We start from the raw sequence: 17,723 nt of genomic DNA, 5'->3' as shown, positions 1-17,723 counted from the left end.
AATTTCTTGAATAATGGAAAGACTATTCAAGAGTTTTTTTAAATATTTTAGCAAAAAATCTGCTGTGTGGAGCATTCAAATTCGTGGGAGGATGTGTTTCCAGATGCTTTAAAAAATGCTTGCTATAATTTACATCCGGCTACCATATTTCATGGTAAGGATGATGAAGATGCTAGCTGCTAATTTGAAGGTTTTCGGATACTGCAAACCAAAGGTGAAATTTTCCAATTAATGGATTTTGTAAAGAAATGTGGAGAAGTGGTAATAAACGAAGATGATACAAGAGAATTTTTTTATTGCGATGACAATGCACCAATCATCAATCAACGGACGGCAAAATCTGTAGCATGTTTCTAAATCCAGAAAATACCGCTACCAATAGTGAAAAAAAATGACAGAGAGGTTATTGTAAACAAAAAATTTCCAATTGACCAGTTAGTCGGAATTATAGACACAGCAAGTAGAGGTCTTGAACAATGGAACTTTGTAACTGAACAAGAAATTATGCCAGTCTACAGAATTCAAGAGAAAGTATTAGCATAAAAAACGAAGCTACTTAAACAACTTACATTGAAAGAAATATTTAACAAAATAAAGAAATAAATATTAAGCTTTTTGTAAATTTTGATACCTTTTTTATCATAAATTCTTTATTATTTCATAAATCACGAGTTCATATTTTTAATTTTATAATTTCTACATGCCACCATCTTACTAGATTTAAATTGATGATCTAATATCTGGAAAAATCCTAAATTCAGAATCCCCGAAGTCCTGATGAGTCCGTGATCTCGGACTTTGTATTGATAATATTTACACTGATAAAGTATGAGGGGAAACTCAGTTCACCAATTTCTGATTTACAGAAACAGCTGGCTGATTGTGGAGTTCATGTACATGCTACTACAATTTCATGAAGAATACTTGAATCCAAAAATAAATCTCTTCAGCTTCAACAAAAGGCAACTTTGGGGAAGTGAGATAGAAAACTTTAGTTCACTCAAGCAAAATACTATTTTTAGAATGGAAATTAAAAAATAACAGAAGTGTTTTCTTTCTGGACAGACTAATTTTACTGCCCAGTGTTGGTTTTTACTGCACACAAGAAAGTCATTTAAGAAAAATTTCTCATTAAATCTAAAGAACTGCAGTTTGCAATACCCAGGAAAAATAGAAGTGTTAGTTTTCTGTCCTTAAAAAGCCTCTTGCACCCACAACTGGCATGATGATTAAAAAAAATGCATTTAAGTAACACAGATGATTTTAAAAAAATGCACTATACACTCTAATAAAATTACAGACTGATGAAAACAAGATTTTACAAGGTTTTGCACCATGCCAAGAAATTTGGACATATTAATCAAATCCATGTCCCTTAATGGGAAGGAATCCTCACTTCATTCAAAAATTGGGGATCCATGATGAAAGGAAAACTAACTGAAAACAAAAGAGAATGTGTCAATCTTAATTTCTGATAGCATAACGATTTTGGTTTCATGATGATAAGGTGAAAGAAATGCATGAAAAACTACTGAAATTGATGTCGAAACATACGGAATAAGTTATTAAAACCGAAGGAGGACATATTTCATACCAGGTTTTTAATATTAAATGTATGTTTCATTAAAATTAAGCTTTTATTTGATTTATCAAATTATTTTACTTTCTTAGATTAATTTGCACATTATTGAACTTTTACACTATGATATAATAATTCAATTAGCTGCGTTGCGAACTTACGGGTTCGTAATAGATTGAATGCACAAGTCCGATAAAAAGTTAAAATTTATTCTTATCACAAGAAATAAAACAAAATGCTTGATTTTTTCCTCACAGATATTCATACAATATCACAATATCGCACAGCAGGTATATTTTAAACTACTAAAACGTTTAATAGAACACAATTCCAAGTGCAGCGAAAGCTAAGCAGATCTCAAAATTACAGCAGCTAAACAATCAACAACAACTTAGTAAACAACTGAACTGAGATGTTTTTCTCCAGCTTTTATAAGCTTTTTAATCAGTCACGAGAAGCTTCTCGTAATTTCTGGAAAGCAAAAGAGTAGAATTACAGTTACAGCTAACACACAGTTGCATTATTTCAAATTAAATATCAATTACAGAGATATCTATTTATTAAATGCACATGCTCCTGTATTTTTACTTTTTTGGCATAGCTTTCTCTTAAAACTTGTCACATGCTGCATTACATTGGGGAAATAAAACAATTTTAATTACAATTCTACCAAAAATAGCTAACTAAATATAAAATTTGTAACAGCTGCTTAATTACAGCAATATAATCAATCAAAGGCTAAGAAAGGGACCATAGTACAGACAACTTTTTTAATTAAACTGATTCACATTTTATGAAGGTGGAAATTACTGACAGACTTAAGACGATACCTTCAACTAAGAGACACTAACGAAAACTGGTTCAGACATGTCATACCGAGGCTAGGCAAACAAAATTTTCACATGGGTAAACTGTTCAATCATGAAGAGTGCAAAACAACAATCACATGAATAAACAACAATCACACTTCTCATAAGTTAAAATAACTTAGTAATTTGAGATATTCAAATAAAAACCTTTATTCTTTGAGCAGGAGGTGATCCTTCGGAAGAAGAGCTCGATTCACGATCAACCTTTCGTTTTTTCTTTACCTGGCGAACTTGACGAACTGGTGATGGTGATGCAGATGGTGTTGTTGCTTTTACAGGAGGAGGAGAAAAATTTCTGCAAACAATTAAAATTTCGATTTTAAAATAAAGATATAATTATAACTTCAACAGTATTCATAAAAGTAACAGATGCAGTGTTAGCAAACTTAATGTTCAAAACTAACATTGCAAGTCTGAACATTTTACATACAGCTAAAACATATGTGCAAACAGTTAATAAATTTTTATTGATCAAATAATTAAATGATTATGACAAAGCTTGTAAAAGCTGCCTTGCATGAAATGTCTTCACCAAAGACTTTTTACGAGAAATTGTCTCACATCAACATTACAAATGGAGAAAAAACAAGGAAACTTGAAATGCTAAGACATTTGTTAAAAACAAAACATGAGATAAAACATTAGTATTTACAAGTCTTACTCGTGAGGCTACAGGTGGGCACATACATACTTTTATATTGCTATCTTTCCTTTTCATAGTTTAATTTTTGAAGTACATTTATTTATATACATAAGAATAAATGGAAAAAGTGATAACTATATAATTCCCATACACAATTGCAAAATAACTACAGCACCTGGCCTATATTAAGCTCTATGGTTAATAAAAATCGGTCACTTATTAAATTCAAATTTCCAGGAACCATAACAAATATATACTAATCATTAGAAACTAACCTCTTATTACACTCATATCTGCCATTTATAAAACTCAGATTGACAAAAGGCTAAGTAAGGAGCCTTAATTCTTCAGTGCCAGAATATCCTACTTGAACCTATCAAAGCTGTTTGTAGTTCATCCATCTCACTTGTTGTGGACAGTGGCTTTTTATCGTTCAAATATATAATGCTTCTATAAAACAGGTTCAAAAATTTTTTTCTACCCCTTTTCCTGTATTTGTGGGACACTTTTTTTAGAGCTCTTTGTTTGCACTAGAACTCAAAGGGGCAAAATTTCTTTACCTTAAGGTTAACAAAAACAATCTTTTAGGAGCATGCTGGCACAAATCCTCTTCGGGGGCATACCGGATGTTAAGCGACATCATTGGGTTTGTCACCTTGCATACTGACCCATAGTACAAAAGCTTAGATATTTTAGTTCTTAGATTCACACAAAGAGATTCATTTTACTTAAAATTACAACTGAGGATAATTTTAAAGTGAAATTGTATTTAGAAAATGTTTCTAATAGGAAAATATTGGAAAATGGTTGTTGCTACCTACAGTACTATGTATCATAAAAGAAATGTGATGTTTCATCTATTTTTCACATAGATGCATTTAGTTAATGAAAGAATGGCTGCAAAGATGTCAAAGAGCAGATTGTTAACACAAAGAATGCTAGAAAATGTAAAAATCGCTTCAATGAATCTGAGAGAGCTATAAAAATAGGTTGTTAGGATTGCCAACAAAAAAATTTACTATCCCAACTGATAATATATATGACTTGGTTAGTAATTAGAATACATCAAGGCAGCAAAGGCAAATGGGGTGAATTATAATGTGCGTTTGACAGAGTTCAGAATTTCAGTTAGGCATATCTTGAAATTCAAAATGATAACAGCAGTAGCCATGATGAAATGAGTGTATATAATGTTAATGTGAAATGTTGCAGTTGTTCAAACCTCCAAAACAATGCAAGTAATTTAATGACAAAATCCAAAACAATGCAAGTAAATTATTGGCTCCGAGTTTTTTTTTTTTTTTTTTAAGCAGACTGAGAAAGCAGCATTTGTGAACTATTTCTTAGCAAGAAAGGGGAAAAATAAAATTAAAAAGAAATGAAAAGCTAATATTGCTTGAAAAACAGAATGAATGAAATTCTGCATAAAGATAAATTAATATCCGAATACGAATTTTTTAGTGCTGCATTTAAATAATGCTGATGATCATAATAATGCTTTTACAATAGTCATTACAAAACTTTAATTAACTCATTCCAAATGCTGCAAAATTTGTATTGATTTAATGATATATGAAATCTATTATTAGCATTAATTATTTTTTAATCAAATAGACGAAAAAGGCCTTTCCAGCATATATTCTGAAAATGTACTTGCATATTTTTATTTAACTTTCCCATAACAAAAAATATTTAAAGCCCTTATTTGTACAAATATTTATTGTTTAAATAGAAAAAGAATTCTTCATAAATGAAAAAATTTATCACAATGCTTATTGTTAGTGTGTTACTATTCAGATATAATTAAAAAAATTAACTACATTTAATGTATATTTGATCTAAAAAATTAGTTTAAACTTATGTTTTATGCATACTATAGTTCAGTATTTTGTAATTTCATGACCTACAAATCTCAAATCATTTTATCTATACTATTCCTCAAAGCTTTTTGACTCTCAAAGAAATACATATGAAACTGAAAACTAAAAAGCAAAAGACCAGCAAGCGATCACAACTACGTCACCAATCTCTTCTTCCATTTCAGGTGCGAGAAGCCAAAGAATCAAGCCTTTAGCCCTGATAAGCAATGCAAATTATGCATTCCAACTTTTAACGTTCATTCATTCAAAATCTTTACTTAAGCACACATTATGTTCAGAGAAAGTTTATAAAAAAATTCATGAAATTATTCCTAGCATTACCATACATTAATAAGCTTTGAATGGAAAAAGAATGATGACTGTTATTGTTGTCTTGTCCATATTACATGGAACAATAGTTGCCAGAGCCTACTCCGAAGAGAGGTTGGACTTCTATTTTCTACCCCCAATTTTGAGGGAGAGTAGCGGGGGAATCCAAGGGTCTCTCAAATGATGACTGTAGGCTGCAGAAAAGGCAAAGAAAGCATTGGTCATGCATCTAAACATGAAGTGCCAAATTGAATTAATAAACAAGGCGCAATCTTTCTGCTGACTAGTATTGTGATTTTTACAATTGAATAAATCCTTCTACCCCCCCCCAAATGTGTTGTGTGCTTCACTTATAATGCATCAAAAATGCCTAACTAAAAGGACTTAAGCCTGAAAGAAAAGGATAAATTGTTACAAAATCTTACTGTTCTTGGTAAATGCAACCAGAGAAATATTGCATTTAAAACTACGAATTTTTCAAACATACGGCAATTTTTTTCAAAGAGTTTTTAATCGATGAATTAAATAAAAATGCAAATGTCTCAAAGAAGCACAAAAAGGGACGGAAAATTAAGAGACACTAAAATTACTCCTATAGAATGATTTCAAGCTATGAAATTAAAATGTTCTTATTTCTAATTCACTATAAAAGATAAGATATATAATATGCTCTTTTCACTATAAAAGCTGTGCAATCCATTTAAATGCTAGGAGAAAATGTTCTACCACCTGATAGATGGCTCCCAGATTGGAAAGAAAGAAATCTATTTCACTGGAAATTGCATGATGAAGAAGAAATAAATCATCTTACAGGTGATAACCAGATAAGATATTTTAGCTGAACTGCTAAATGAAGAAAAGCTAGGTAAAATTTATAAAACAGATGAAACAAGACCGTGTTACAGAATATTACCAGATCACACATTAACAATTAAAACAGCAACATGTTCAAGAAACTGAAGGAATGAGTTACTGTAGTTATAAACATGCAATATGAACCGAACAATTAGGAAGACAGCATTGGTTATTGACAAAAGCAGAAAACCTTCATTTTTGAAAGGAATAAAAAGTTTACTTCTAACTAACACAGCAGCAGAGGCCCGGTGGCGCAGTGACTAGCACAGCAGCACCACAGGTCGGGGGTTCGATTCCCGGGCTGGGCAAGGCCGACTCAGCCTTTCACCCCTTGATTTCCATTACTTGGGTTAATAAAATGAATACCAAGTTCACTTAGGGACTAAACACTGGGGGTCCTGTGATTTAAGCTGACCACTTGTTCAGGGCATATGCTTACGTACCCCCGGGGCCCACGATCAAGAAAGTAGATTTCGGGCACTGAAGGCCTTGGCCCATTAGGGCTGTTACACCACTGAGTTTAGTTTAACACAGCAACAAGAACTTTAATGAGTAACAATTAACATTTTTACTGATTTTCTAGACAGATTACTTCTTAATGATTCGTGTGAATATGAATTCAAAGGAGATAAGCAAGTTGATATCTGTATGATAAAGACCATGCATATTATAGTCAATGCTGGAGATTAATCTCAAAACACAGATAAAACTGTTTTTGAAATATAGTTTTCATATAGAAGAAGCCTCAGAGGAACTGCAAACTTTAGCTAATAATTCAGACATCAATGACAGATGTTATGAATATTCATTTTTAGAATATTAGTCAACTGATGACAGTACTGAAATAATGTCTGAAAAAATTAACTATGGTATTAGTATTAAAAGAATTGCAGAAACTGATAATGAAAGTGGGACAAAAAAACCACCATCAATTAAATCTTGAAAAGCATTGTAAAGAAAAACTCTACCACTGAAAGGTGCTGATCAGTTTTAGGAAACTGAGCATAGAATTTAAAACTGTTTATGAACATTATGAAACAAACACAGACATAACAATTGTTTGTAAAAGTTAAAATTTCTTTAAGTACACAATTATAAAAGTACTTTTATAAAAAGTAACAAAATACATTTCAAAGCTGCATACATAGTTTAATTTTGGCATTATTTGTTTATTATTATTTTAGGATTAACTGCTGAGTTTGGTCATTAGTTAATATTTTAATAGAGAAGTTTAAAACTCGTTTCACAATTTGCAATACAGAAACTGTTGTCTATTAAACTGAGCTGCTTAATGAACTCAAATATGTTTGGAATGGGAATGATTCTAATAAGTAGTGGGTACTAAAATAAAAATATATTTTTAAGTAACCTGTGATTTATTAGACAGGACATATAATTTTCATTCAAAAGTATTGATAATAAATCAAAATTAACTGCAAAAAATATTTTTATATATTAAAACAAAATACAGTTCTAACCTTTTCCTTTGGTTATAAGATTCACTAGGAGATCGCCTAAGCCTTTCCATAGGAGAACCACCTCTTTTCTCAACTGACATAATTCTTTCACTAGATCTCTGGTGCATGTCACTGGGAGACCTGCCACGTCTATCACTAGGTGATCTTCCATGCCTATCACTAGGAGATCTACCCCGCCTATCACTTGGAGATCTACCACGTCTTTCTCCAGATCTAGCACGAACATCACTAGGAGAACGCCCTCGTCTTCTGTCCATCATTCGTGGATCTTCAGGAGTAGGCGTTCTAGGTCGAGCTCTAGGGCTTGGTCGTCTGTTGTACCGTCTATCCATATTTTGATTAGGTGACCTTCTCCTTTGTTCTTGCTCAAAATAGCGTCTTCGATCTTCTGGTGTTCGACGCCTCCTATCAACTACAAGAGAAACATATTTTTAAAATCTAATTACATTTCAAAAAATGTTACTGATATTAGAAATACAATTAATCTAATCTGTATTTATTTGATATATTTTAAAAACTACTTTGCAAGTGCTCATTAAGCAACCCACAATACCGTTTTCAACAAGCTGTATTATTGGAATTTATAAAGTGCAAGCTTGTGCTTAGAGGTGAAATTAAGCAGATTTTTGGAAGCTCACATTTAAAGGTTTAATTAACACTAATTGCACTTAATTAAAGTTTTGAGGCAAGGAGACTTTGCAAGAAATAATCATTAACATACAATTTTCCGTCATTCCCCTACACCAGGGGTTGGTACTCTGCGACTCGGTAGAATCACATATGTGGCTCTTGAGTAGTTTTAACAGTACTGGAAAATTAGCTGCAATATTGCCAAACAAAATTCAATAACCCCGCACACACATCAAAATGCACACCAGATTGCATGCATTTAAACATAGTTTTAGCTGACCTTGCTCCCCACTCCCACCGTCGCAACACTCGGAACCGATGGATTCGCTCGACCGAAATTGGCATATTGGTGATTGGCAACATTAGATTTGGTCAGTCGTTACTGCAGCAATCATGAGTTAAATTTTTGCATGTCAAGATAGCTATAAATACCACACACAGAAATGACAAATTTGGTGATGTGTTATCGAATGTTTTAAGACGGTAAGTGTTTTCTTAACATATATGATTGGCAAATAATACATTTTAATGTGTACTAAAATATGAAAGATAATTAAAAAAAACACAATTAGCTCTGCATACAGTTTTTTATATGGATAACTAAAAATAATTAATAACTAATAACCCCCCCCCCAGTTACACTCGAGCCAGTTAAATTTTTTACCATGGCAACACAGAAAAGGCAGTACAAAATTCAAGATGAACACCATGATTTTCAAAGTCAATGGACGGATGCATTTATGAATTTATAAAAAAACTCAGGGACTTCCAACATGCCTAATCTGCAATGAAAAATGATCAAATAACAAAAAGTCAAATATTGAGGATCAACAAAACATGCATCTTTTACTAGTATGCCCTCAAATATGAAAGAAAGATAGAAGTGATGGAATTACATGGTACACATCAACATCATTATTTAGCGACTGAATGCACTCTTCATTGCTGCAGCCAGTTTTGCCAATGTTCAGGATACAGCCATGTATGGGAAACCCTTTACCGATGCAGAATATGTTAAAAAATACTTTTTAAATATAGCTGATCTCTTATTTTAAAAATAAGAATGACATAATGAACAAACTTAATGTCACTCTATTGTCAGCAAAGACCATTCGCAAGAGAACTATCCAGATGGCGAAAAATATAACAAGTCAACAAACTAAAAGACTCGAAAGTACTGTCTGCATTTTCTATTACGTATGAAGAGTCATGTGATGCGAAAGGCATAGCAAAAGTTACACTAGTAGCGTGGTATGTATCTGAAACAGGTCTTCATGAAGAATAATGAACACTACTGCCCCTTAAGTGTTAACCTTTTCCCGGGGGCTGGGACATATATGTCCCGCACGTTCACTACTTTAAATGTGTCTCAAGAAATTTCAGTAAACTATGGAGATTTAAAATTTACTCCTTAATATGGATTAGGAAGTGCAATACCCTGTCGATTTGTTTTTCTGTTCCTTTCAGTTAAAATAAGTGACTAAATGGCCAAAATACATTCGAAATTGGACCCTATAGCCCACGGGAAAAGGTTAAACTCATGGTGAAGGTATATATACTGCTAATCAAAATCGTAAAAACAACCTTGTATTTAGCGTAAGTATATTGAAACACTCAATAGATTTCAAGGGCAGCTAAAGGTCCCTCCTCATCAGGAGAAGGAAATTCATAGTAAGAAGAAAAATAAAGGGGAAAGTCTCAGAAACACGTGGTCTTATCAACACTGCACGTGGTTATAACCGGATTTTTAATCAGAGTTACACTGGCCGCCTACTTTTACTGAGCCAGGCTATCTGATCAAACATGTAACACAAAGGACAAGAAAAATTAGCGAAGTTAAAAATAGGGAGCGAGGGGCAATTGCACCTTCACACTCAAAATCTGAACTTCGAATAATGGAAAGCAACCCCTGAATGGATTTATGTTCAAATGAGGAAAAATTTTTTCAGTTAAATTAGCAATTTTTAAATGGAGGTAATATAATTCAAATTCAATTTTAGCTAAACGTTTGCACCTGTCCCTTATAATATGACGAAGAAGTTTTATACACGTGAAATGTAGCCTTAAAGCTTCCGTTCACGTTTAAAAAATTTTGCATAAATTCAAATTGGCACTTCTTCGTCATATTATAAGGGACAGGTGCAAACGTTTAGCTAAAATTGAATTTGAATTATATTACCTCTTTAAAAATTGCTAATTCAACTGAAAAAACTTTTCCTCATTTGAACATAAATCCATTCAGGGGTTGCTTTCCATTATTCGAAGTTCAGATTTTGATCGTGAAGGTGCAATTGCCCCTCGCTCCCTATTTTTAACTTTGCTAATTTTTCTTGTCCTTTGTGTTACATGTTTGATCAGATAGCCTGGCTCAGTAAAAGTAGGCGGCCAGTGTAACTCTGATTAAAAATCCGGTTATAACCACGTGCAGTGCTGATAAGACCACGTGTTTCTGAGACTTTCCCCTTTATTTTTCTTCTTACTATGCATTTCTTTCTCCTGATGAGGAGGGACCTTTAGCTGCCCTCGAAATCAATTGAGTGTTTCAATATACTTACGCTAAATACAAGGTTGTTTTTACGATTTTGATTGGCACATTAGCGTGTTTCTCTTTTAGTCTATATATACTGCTATTTTGGAATACTTGACAGCAAATGAAATCAACCTAAATAGATTTTTTTTTTTTTATGCTAAAGATGGAGCACCAAGTATGACACGCAAAAGCTAAGGTTTTGTTTAACTCTTCAAAGAAATGGTGGATCATGACGTGCTTTCCTTCCACTGTGTGATTCATAAGGAAGCACTTTAGAGATGTTTCCAAAAGAGATTAAACGTCTGATGGATTTAATTGTTAAGATATTATATACCAAACAATGGAAAATAATTTTCTCCCAGACAGTTTTCTGGGTTATTACAGGAAGCAAATAGCTAATATTTTTATCTTCTTTTCCATAACAAAGTGCATTGGCTGTCCAGAGGCTTAGTACTGAAATACCTTGCTTCGTACCTTGAGCATATCAAGTCATTTCAAGAAGGAATTGAATATTCTGAGTTAAGTAATGATGAATGGCTGCAAAATTTTTATTTTTCTATTGATATGACATCACATTTAAACAATTTGAATAAAAATCTACATAAGAGGGTAATATTATACATGCTGTTTTAGAAGCGATACATTCATTAACATTATTTATTCAAGACATGCAGAATGGACACTTACTGCATTTTGAAACTTTAAATGATTACAGAAACAATTCACTTCTAATATTAACAGTGTACTTTTTGTCAGTACTGTAAAAAAGCTACTGTAAAAATTGCAAGAGTCTTTTAACACTCATTTTTAAAGATTTTAGATCTGAAAAGCCTACTCTGTCATTTTTAACAAAACCACTAGTGGCAAATTTTGTGCAAGTTGAATTTTACACCATTCCCATCCACTGATAGAGCTCAAACTGAATAACAGTTGTTAAATTTAAAAAAAAAAAAAAAAAAAAAAAAATCTATAGACAGAAAATTACATAAGTTTGCAGTCAGAACTAGAAAACTTAGTTAGAGAGAAAGGAAAATTGGCTGCCAGACACCAGTGAACGGATCTTTCAAAATGTAGGAGAGAGGAAGAAACTTGAAGCTGTCTTCCTGATTTTTATGAGCAAGTGAAAACATATACATTTGGCATCTTGACAATCTTCAGGCCTCCTTATTACAGTAAACAATTATTTTTAGATCTGACCCATTATATTAAAAAAAAAAAAAAATAATAAGAAGGATTCTGAATATTCACTGAAGTTGTAACAAATTTGTGCCTCTACTCCATCCCAAAAATCTCACTAATATTACATACTTGTGTTTCGATTATTTTTACATTTACTTTCAAGCAAACCTATATAACGTACTGTAATTATGTTTACTTTAATAAATTATGAAAAAAGTTTACCCACTTTCTTTAACCCTTTGCGGCACGGTGTGACTGATCTGGGCACACCTAAAAATTTCCCTCTGTACACACAGAAAAATTGAATGAAAAATGATTTATAGGTTACTCTGAATTTTCCCTATTTGTAGTAGATGGCAGCACAACAAAAACCACTCCATATATTTTAGCCATGTTTAGTTTTTACAGAACCTAATATTCCAGATTTTTTTAGGATATAAAAAGAATTATTTGAAAAGAAATTCCTATGTTATTTTCTTTGCTGTATGGTAATCTCCTTATTCTATATTAGTTTTAAATTTTTGCCTTGAAATTTTCCCTAAAATTGATTGGCAAACATCAGGTGTGCCCAGATCGTGATCATTGAAACACTAGGACCAGACCAACAACTGTATCTTTGTTTCACTGCAACTCTCCAATGAGCTCATTTACAACAGAAATGTGAGTCCACATCTGTGTTTCACTTCTGGTTTCTCTTTTGCTTATTTTTGGTGAGAGGAAGTTTGGTTATTAACTAAAATTGTTGGGGTGATTTTCTGAAGGTCAGAGGTAATTTTATCAGTTAGTTGTTTGGTTTTTTACTTTAGTAGTTCTCTTTTTCGCTTTTGTTCAAAGAAGTTTTGTTAGTGCTACGCTTTGATAGTTTTGAAATGCAGACGTTTATTTAATTTTATTTTATAGTTTATATTTTCAAATTGTAGATATAATTAGTTTATTTTTTCTGATTTTTAATTATTTTGCAAATGGATTGGAGAGGGCTGACTATTTCTGAAGCACTGAAAATGCTACACAAATTGCCTTCAGATAGTGAATCTGATACAGATTCCAGTACATGTCCAAAACATGAAATGTTGGGTTGTGCTTTTTCAAAAGTGGTGTCACTTACTTCAAAAAACACCACGAAAAAAACAGACGAAAGTGCAAATATGAAATGTATATATCATATACCGAAGTTACTTTTTTTTTCATTTATCTGCACGTAATTGTTATATAACCAAGAAGAGCTTTTGGGAGGGGGTGTAGAGTTCGTACATATTTCTGCACATTGAAATCAAGTACTTTTAAGGACCATTAATAAAAAAAATTAAGAGCCCATCAACAAATGAAAACAGAATAACTTCAATCAAAGATATTAGCTACCCCTGAACTTCACTTTTGTGATACCATCCTAAGAATGAAATAGATTCACAAGTAGAATGCATTATTATAAATTAAGCTTAATAAACATAATTATAAAACAAATTTAAGAATAAAACTAACTTTAAACTAAACTCAGTGGTGCAAACAGCCCTAATGGGACAAGGCCTGCAGTACCCCAAAATCTGCTTTCTTGACCATGGGCCCCGGGGTGCGTAAGCATATGCCCTGAACAAGTGGTCAGTTTGTCGCAGGAACCCCAGTGTTTAGTCCCCAAGTGAACTTGGTACTCATTTTATCGAACCAAGGGATGAAAGGCTGAGTCGACCTTGCCCAGCCCGGGGTTCAAACCTCGGACCTGTGGTGCTGCTGCGCTACGTGCTAGCCACTGCGCCACCAGGCCTCTAAAACCAAGAAAATCTGAAAGGTTTCAGATTTTAAATTGAAGGGGTTTTTTTAATATTTTAGTGTTGGCTTTATTTATTAAATATCATGTTCTTTGCACTTAAGCAATAAAATTCAATTTAAGAGCAATATTGCAAAATAATTTTAAATTGAGTATATTATTAGAATTTCAGATACACAGTCTCACACGCTGGAGATCAAAATGTTTTTTCTGTACAACATTGCCATTGCTTGCTTTGAAATCTGTAAGTACATTAATCAAAAATTTATTAAAATTTTACAAAATATGAAATTGATAGTAAAACAAATTTCAAATTTGGGCTAACAGATGCCCATATTCACCGTAGGATTATGTCATTCAAAATTTCATGGCTCTAGGTACCATTGTTTTATCACAATATGAGATACACACATGCATTTATAATACAGGGCGATAATATTTAGAGGCAAAAGCTTGAAAAGTGAAATGGACATTCAGAGTGATTCAACGCTAAATCTAAAAAAAAAAAAAAAATAATAATAATAATAATAATAAAATAAAAATAAATAAATAAATAAATAAATAAAAATAATAATAATAATAAAATAAAAATAAATAAATAAATAAATAATAGTCCCTCAAGGTCAAAGCCCCTTTGGACTAAAAATTTATCAGGTAGCATTAAATATTTTACCCTTGTAATAGTTTGACATAGTTGAAAGAAGATTAGTGACATTTTATTTACGTTTTACTAACAGTTAGCTTTACGTTGATTTTTTTCTTTTATGTCTCATTTTGTTACGAGGTTGCTCAGTTTAAAGGTTTAGTAAATAGCAGGTAGATTTTATGCCAAATGGCATAAGTTAAATGAGAAGTAAAATCGTAATCAGCATGATTTGTTACAGAAGACTGGCTGTTGCCATTGTTGCTGCTTGCCTAGAGAGGTTTGCTGATCAGAAAAAACCTGAAAGACTGATGTAGGCATGGTTGGCAAGTTTTAAAAATTAGTTGTGCTCTGCCTGTCTGACGCAGTTAGAGTCATAATTATGTAGAGTTCCTAGGGTTGTAACCCAGTTAATATATTTTAAGGTTCCAATAAGCCACTAAAGCACCAGAGGTGACAGGTTGCTTTGTATTAAGTCTCACTTGATGCAAAGAATTAAGTTTTACATGAACTTTTACATTTTTGTGCTGTATCTTGTGACCATGGTAAAGATTAATGAAAAGCAATAACTCCCTTTAATATGCAGAGATAACTTTTAAGGGTGACCAGTTAGTTACAAATAGTTAAATTAGCTAGTTAGATAGCCTTGGTCATTATAGATTTGCATGGCACTATTAAATTTATCTTTTAAACATTTTTGCTAAAAAAACACTATAAAAATCACAATTTATTAACATGTCACAGTTTAAAATACATGTAATTTATGAAATTGATTCTTAAACGGTATTTGTTCATCTTTTTAATCTGAAGCCTTTCCAGACATTCTGGCTATTTTATATAAATTTCCTTCTCTTTAAGCATCTTTTCTAACAATCAGAAATTTGTTTCAATATGCAAACTAATATTCCCACTAGTTTCTGCGTGTTTTATCTCCTAACTTGTCAATCTCTCGACTATGTACCTATGAGGTTTTACTTGTTCTCATAAGCTAGTCCAAAACCCCTGACATATGTGAAACAAATTATGGCTGTCTGAAAGTAACCACAAAGTCAGATAAAGGTTTAAACAAACCTCTTTATTTAAAAAGACCTTAGAACTTAAAGGCATGTTCTTAGGCTAGCAAAATCAACTACAGCTTATGGTGATCCAATTAAGCAGGAACAGTCAATTTCAAACTAAAAATGAGAACTAGTAGTCAAAGACTATACAATTTCATTTTAATCTCAGCTCGCTCAGTAATGCATTGTAACAAACTCATAATGTAGTTATCGCATAAAAAAATTTGAGTATCAGCAGTGATAATGCAGATGAATAATTACAAATTACCAGTGCTGGTAAGAACTAATGCAGTGTGCAAGCAGAGGCCATAAACAAATTCTGTCTTAAAACATTTAACCCAAAACATTAGTTTAAAAACTATCCAAGTGATTTTTCCTTTTGGTGAGGAAACGGAAAGTGAAAATTATAGCAAAGGCTGAAATTATAAACAACTGCTTAATTTATATAATAACTGTACATATCTTTGAAGAATAATTTTCTTTCTTGTTATGTATTTGGTTTCTTTCTTTAATAGGTTTCATGTTCACTTTAGAATTTTTTGGATTTAATTAAAGATTTCTGTTATTCTAAAAAAAACTAAATGCATTTAGAATGTATAGGAACAGGTGCTAATTTTATTTCTTTAGTAATATGAAAATTCAGAATAAATATGAAATTATATACAGCAAGGGCCAGTGTAGCAGAATTTTTAGAATTTAGTCACACACCGAGCAGCAAAATCTAGAAATCCTAAAATTTTAGAGTTTAGAAAGGCACTAGGTAGCAGAATTTAGGATCCACAAAGATTGCATCAGGTGAGAAAATACGTAGCGCCAGCCGTGCACAGAGCTGTAGCTAAGGTTTTCAGCGCCCGGGGACAACTAAGATTTTGCGCCTCCTTCTGTATGCCAAGAATGAAAAACATTTCATTTTAAAATTTTGTGACACCAATTTCGTACCCCATGGATGTTGCACTCAGGGACAGATGTCCCCCATGCCTCACCCTAGCTATGCCACTGATGATGCATTGAGACATATAAGACGAATCTTTTAAATTGTCCATTTTCAATTTCTTTAATAGAAAAATTCCTTTCTATAAATGCCTGTCCATTTGATAAGATTAGAAGCATTTTTGATATTTTCCATGCTTGTGTCTAGTGAAAAGTAGAAAAAACAATGGGAATAAAGACATATTAAGAAAAATACTTCTAGTACCAGAAGTAAAACATCCAAATATTATGTTTTCACTGTTCTTCCAAAAATTTTTGAAAAAGTAAAAATTAATCACAAACTTTCTGTAAAATACATCCATTATATCTTAATACCATGAAGACATTTTTCTGGAACCTTCTAGACTCTTGGGTCTATACATCTTGCCTTCAAATCTTTCCAAGCTGCAATATCTAAAATCCGAAAGATGGTTTGGTTTGGTTTATTTAATTACGGCAAAGCACACTAGGGCTATCTGCCAAAGGGAATAAAATCCGAAAGAAAAATTACCCCTACCAATTCTGTAACAACAAAAAGCCAGAAATATGTTGGAAAACAAAATTCAGGAAAAAAGTGTAAAATTAATTTAATAGAGATAAGTGGTGCATATTAAGACAATTACATGGGGACTGAGACAATTACCATGAAAAAATTAAAACGAAGGCATTTTTAATTAATTACATAACTATTTTTCTTTTGCTAAAAATTGCTTTGTAAATTCTGATAAAGTACAATTTAAGCATTTATTACCTTGTTTATTTTTCAGATTCAAAATACTGTATAATAAATTGAAAAATGGAAAGTAATGTCACTTTATAATATGACAGAGAAAAATAAAAATGTTTAATTTTAATATTATTTCTTGAATACAATTCTTAAAAATATTAGCATTATTTTTAAGAAATTAATGTTATAATGTTTAAAAAAAATATCGAAATTTTTTTTTTATAGAAACTGATCTCAAAATCGTCAAAAATGTTGATAAGTCACCAAATTTGTAACCATTTAAAATTACTCAAGGGCACTTTTGTTAATATTTTGATCTGTAAGAGTCGTATCCTTTTAAGAGGATCAACTATAAAGCAATTCAATTTACAGTAAGTGCTGTTTCATGTTTGTCATGATCATGTTTGTCTATGGCTATTTTGATAACATTAAATAATGAGGAAAAATATTCCTCAAAACAGAAATGGAATTTAATTTCATATAACTAGAAGCATAACAGGTATTTTCATGGCATTTTAAATATGAGAGTGCTCAAGTTTGTTAATGAACTGTTCATTAAGCCTTTAATGTTATACAGTATTTTTCCCTCTTTCCGAATGTGTTCATGAACTT

At 32.0% G+C, this 17,723-nt stretch overlaps 1 protein-coding gene across 6 annotated transcripts in view; it reads right to left on the bottom strand.

Moving 5' to 3' along the window:
* Srrm1 (Serine-arginine repetitive matrix 1) overlaps positions 1-17,723 on the bottom strand; it is a 150,292-nt gene that overhangs the window by 36,797 nt on the left and 95,772 nt on the right. For all 6 annotated transcript variants that reach the window (XM_085818626.1, XM_085818625.1, XM_035364807.2 and 3 more), the window contains 2 exons: positions 7,614-8,025; positions 2,596-2,743 (listed from right to left, as the gene is read on the bottom strand). In XM_085818626.1, the coding sequence (XP_085674752.1) occupies positions 2,596-2,743; positions 7,614-8,025 (560 nt within the window). The remainder of the gene's footprint in view (positions 1-2,595; positions 2,744-7,613; positions 8,026-17,723) is intronic.

This window comes from Stegodyphus dumicola, chromosome 6, assembly GCF_044657685.1.
Source record: "Stegodyphus dumicola isolate Sdum_Otavi_A_Nest chromosome 6, ASM4465768v1".
NCBI lineage: Eukaryota > Metazoa > Arthropoda > Arachnida > Araneae > Eresidae > Stegodyphus > Stegodyphus dumicola.
This window is presented reverse-complemented; position numbering and strand designations above follow the sequence as displayed.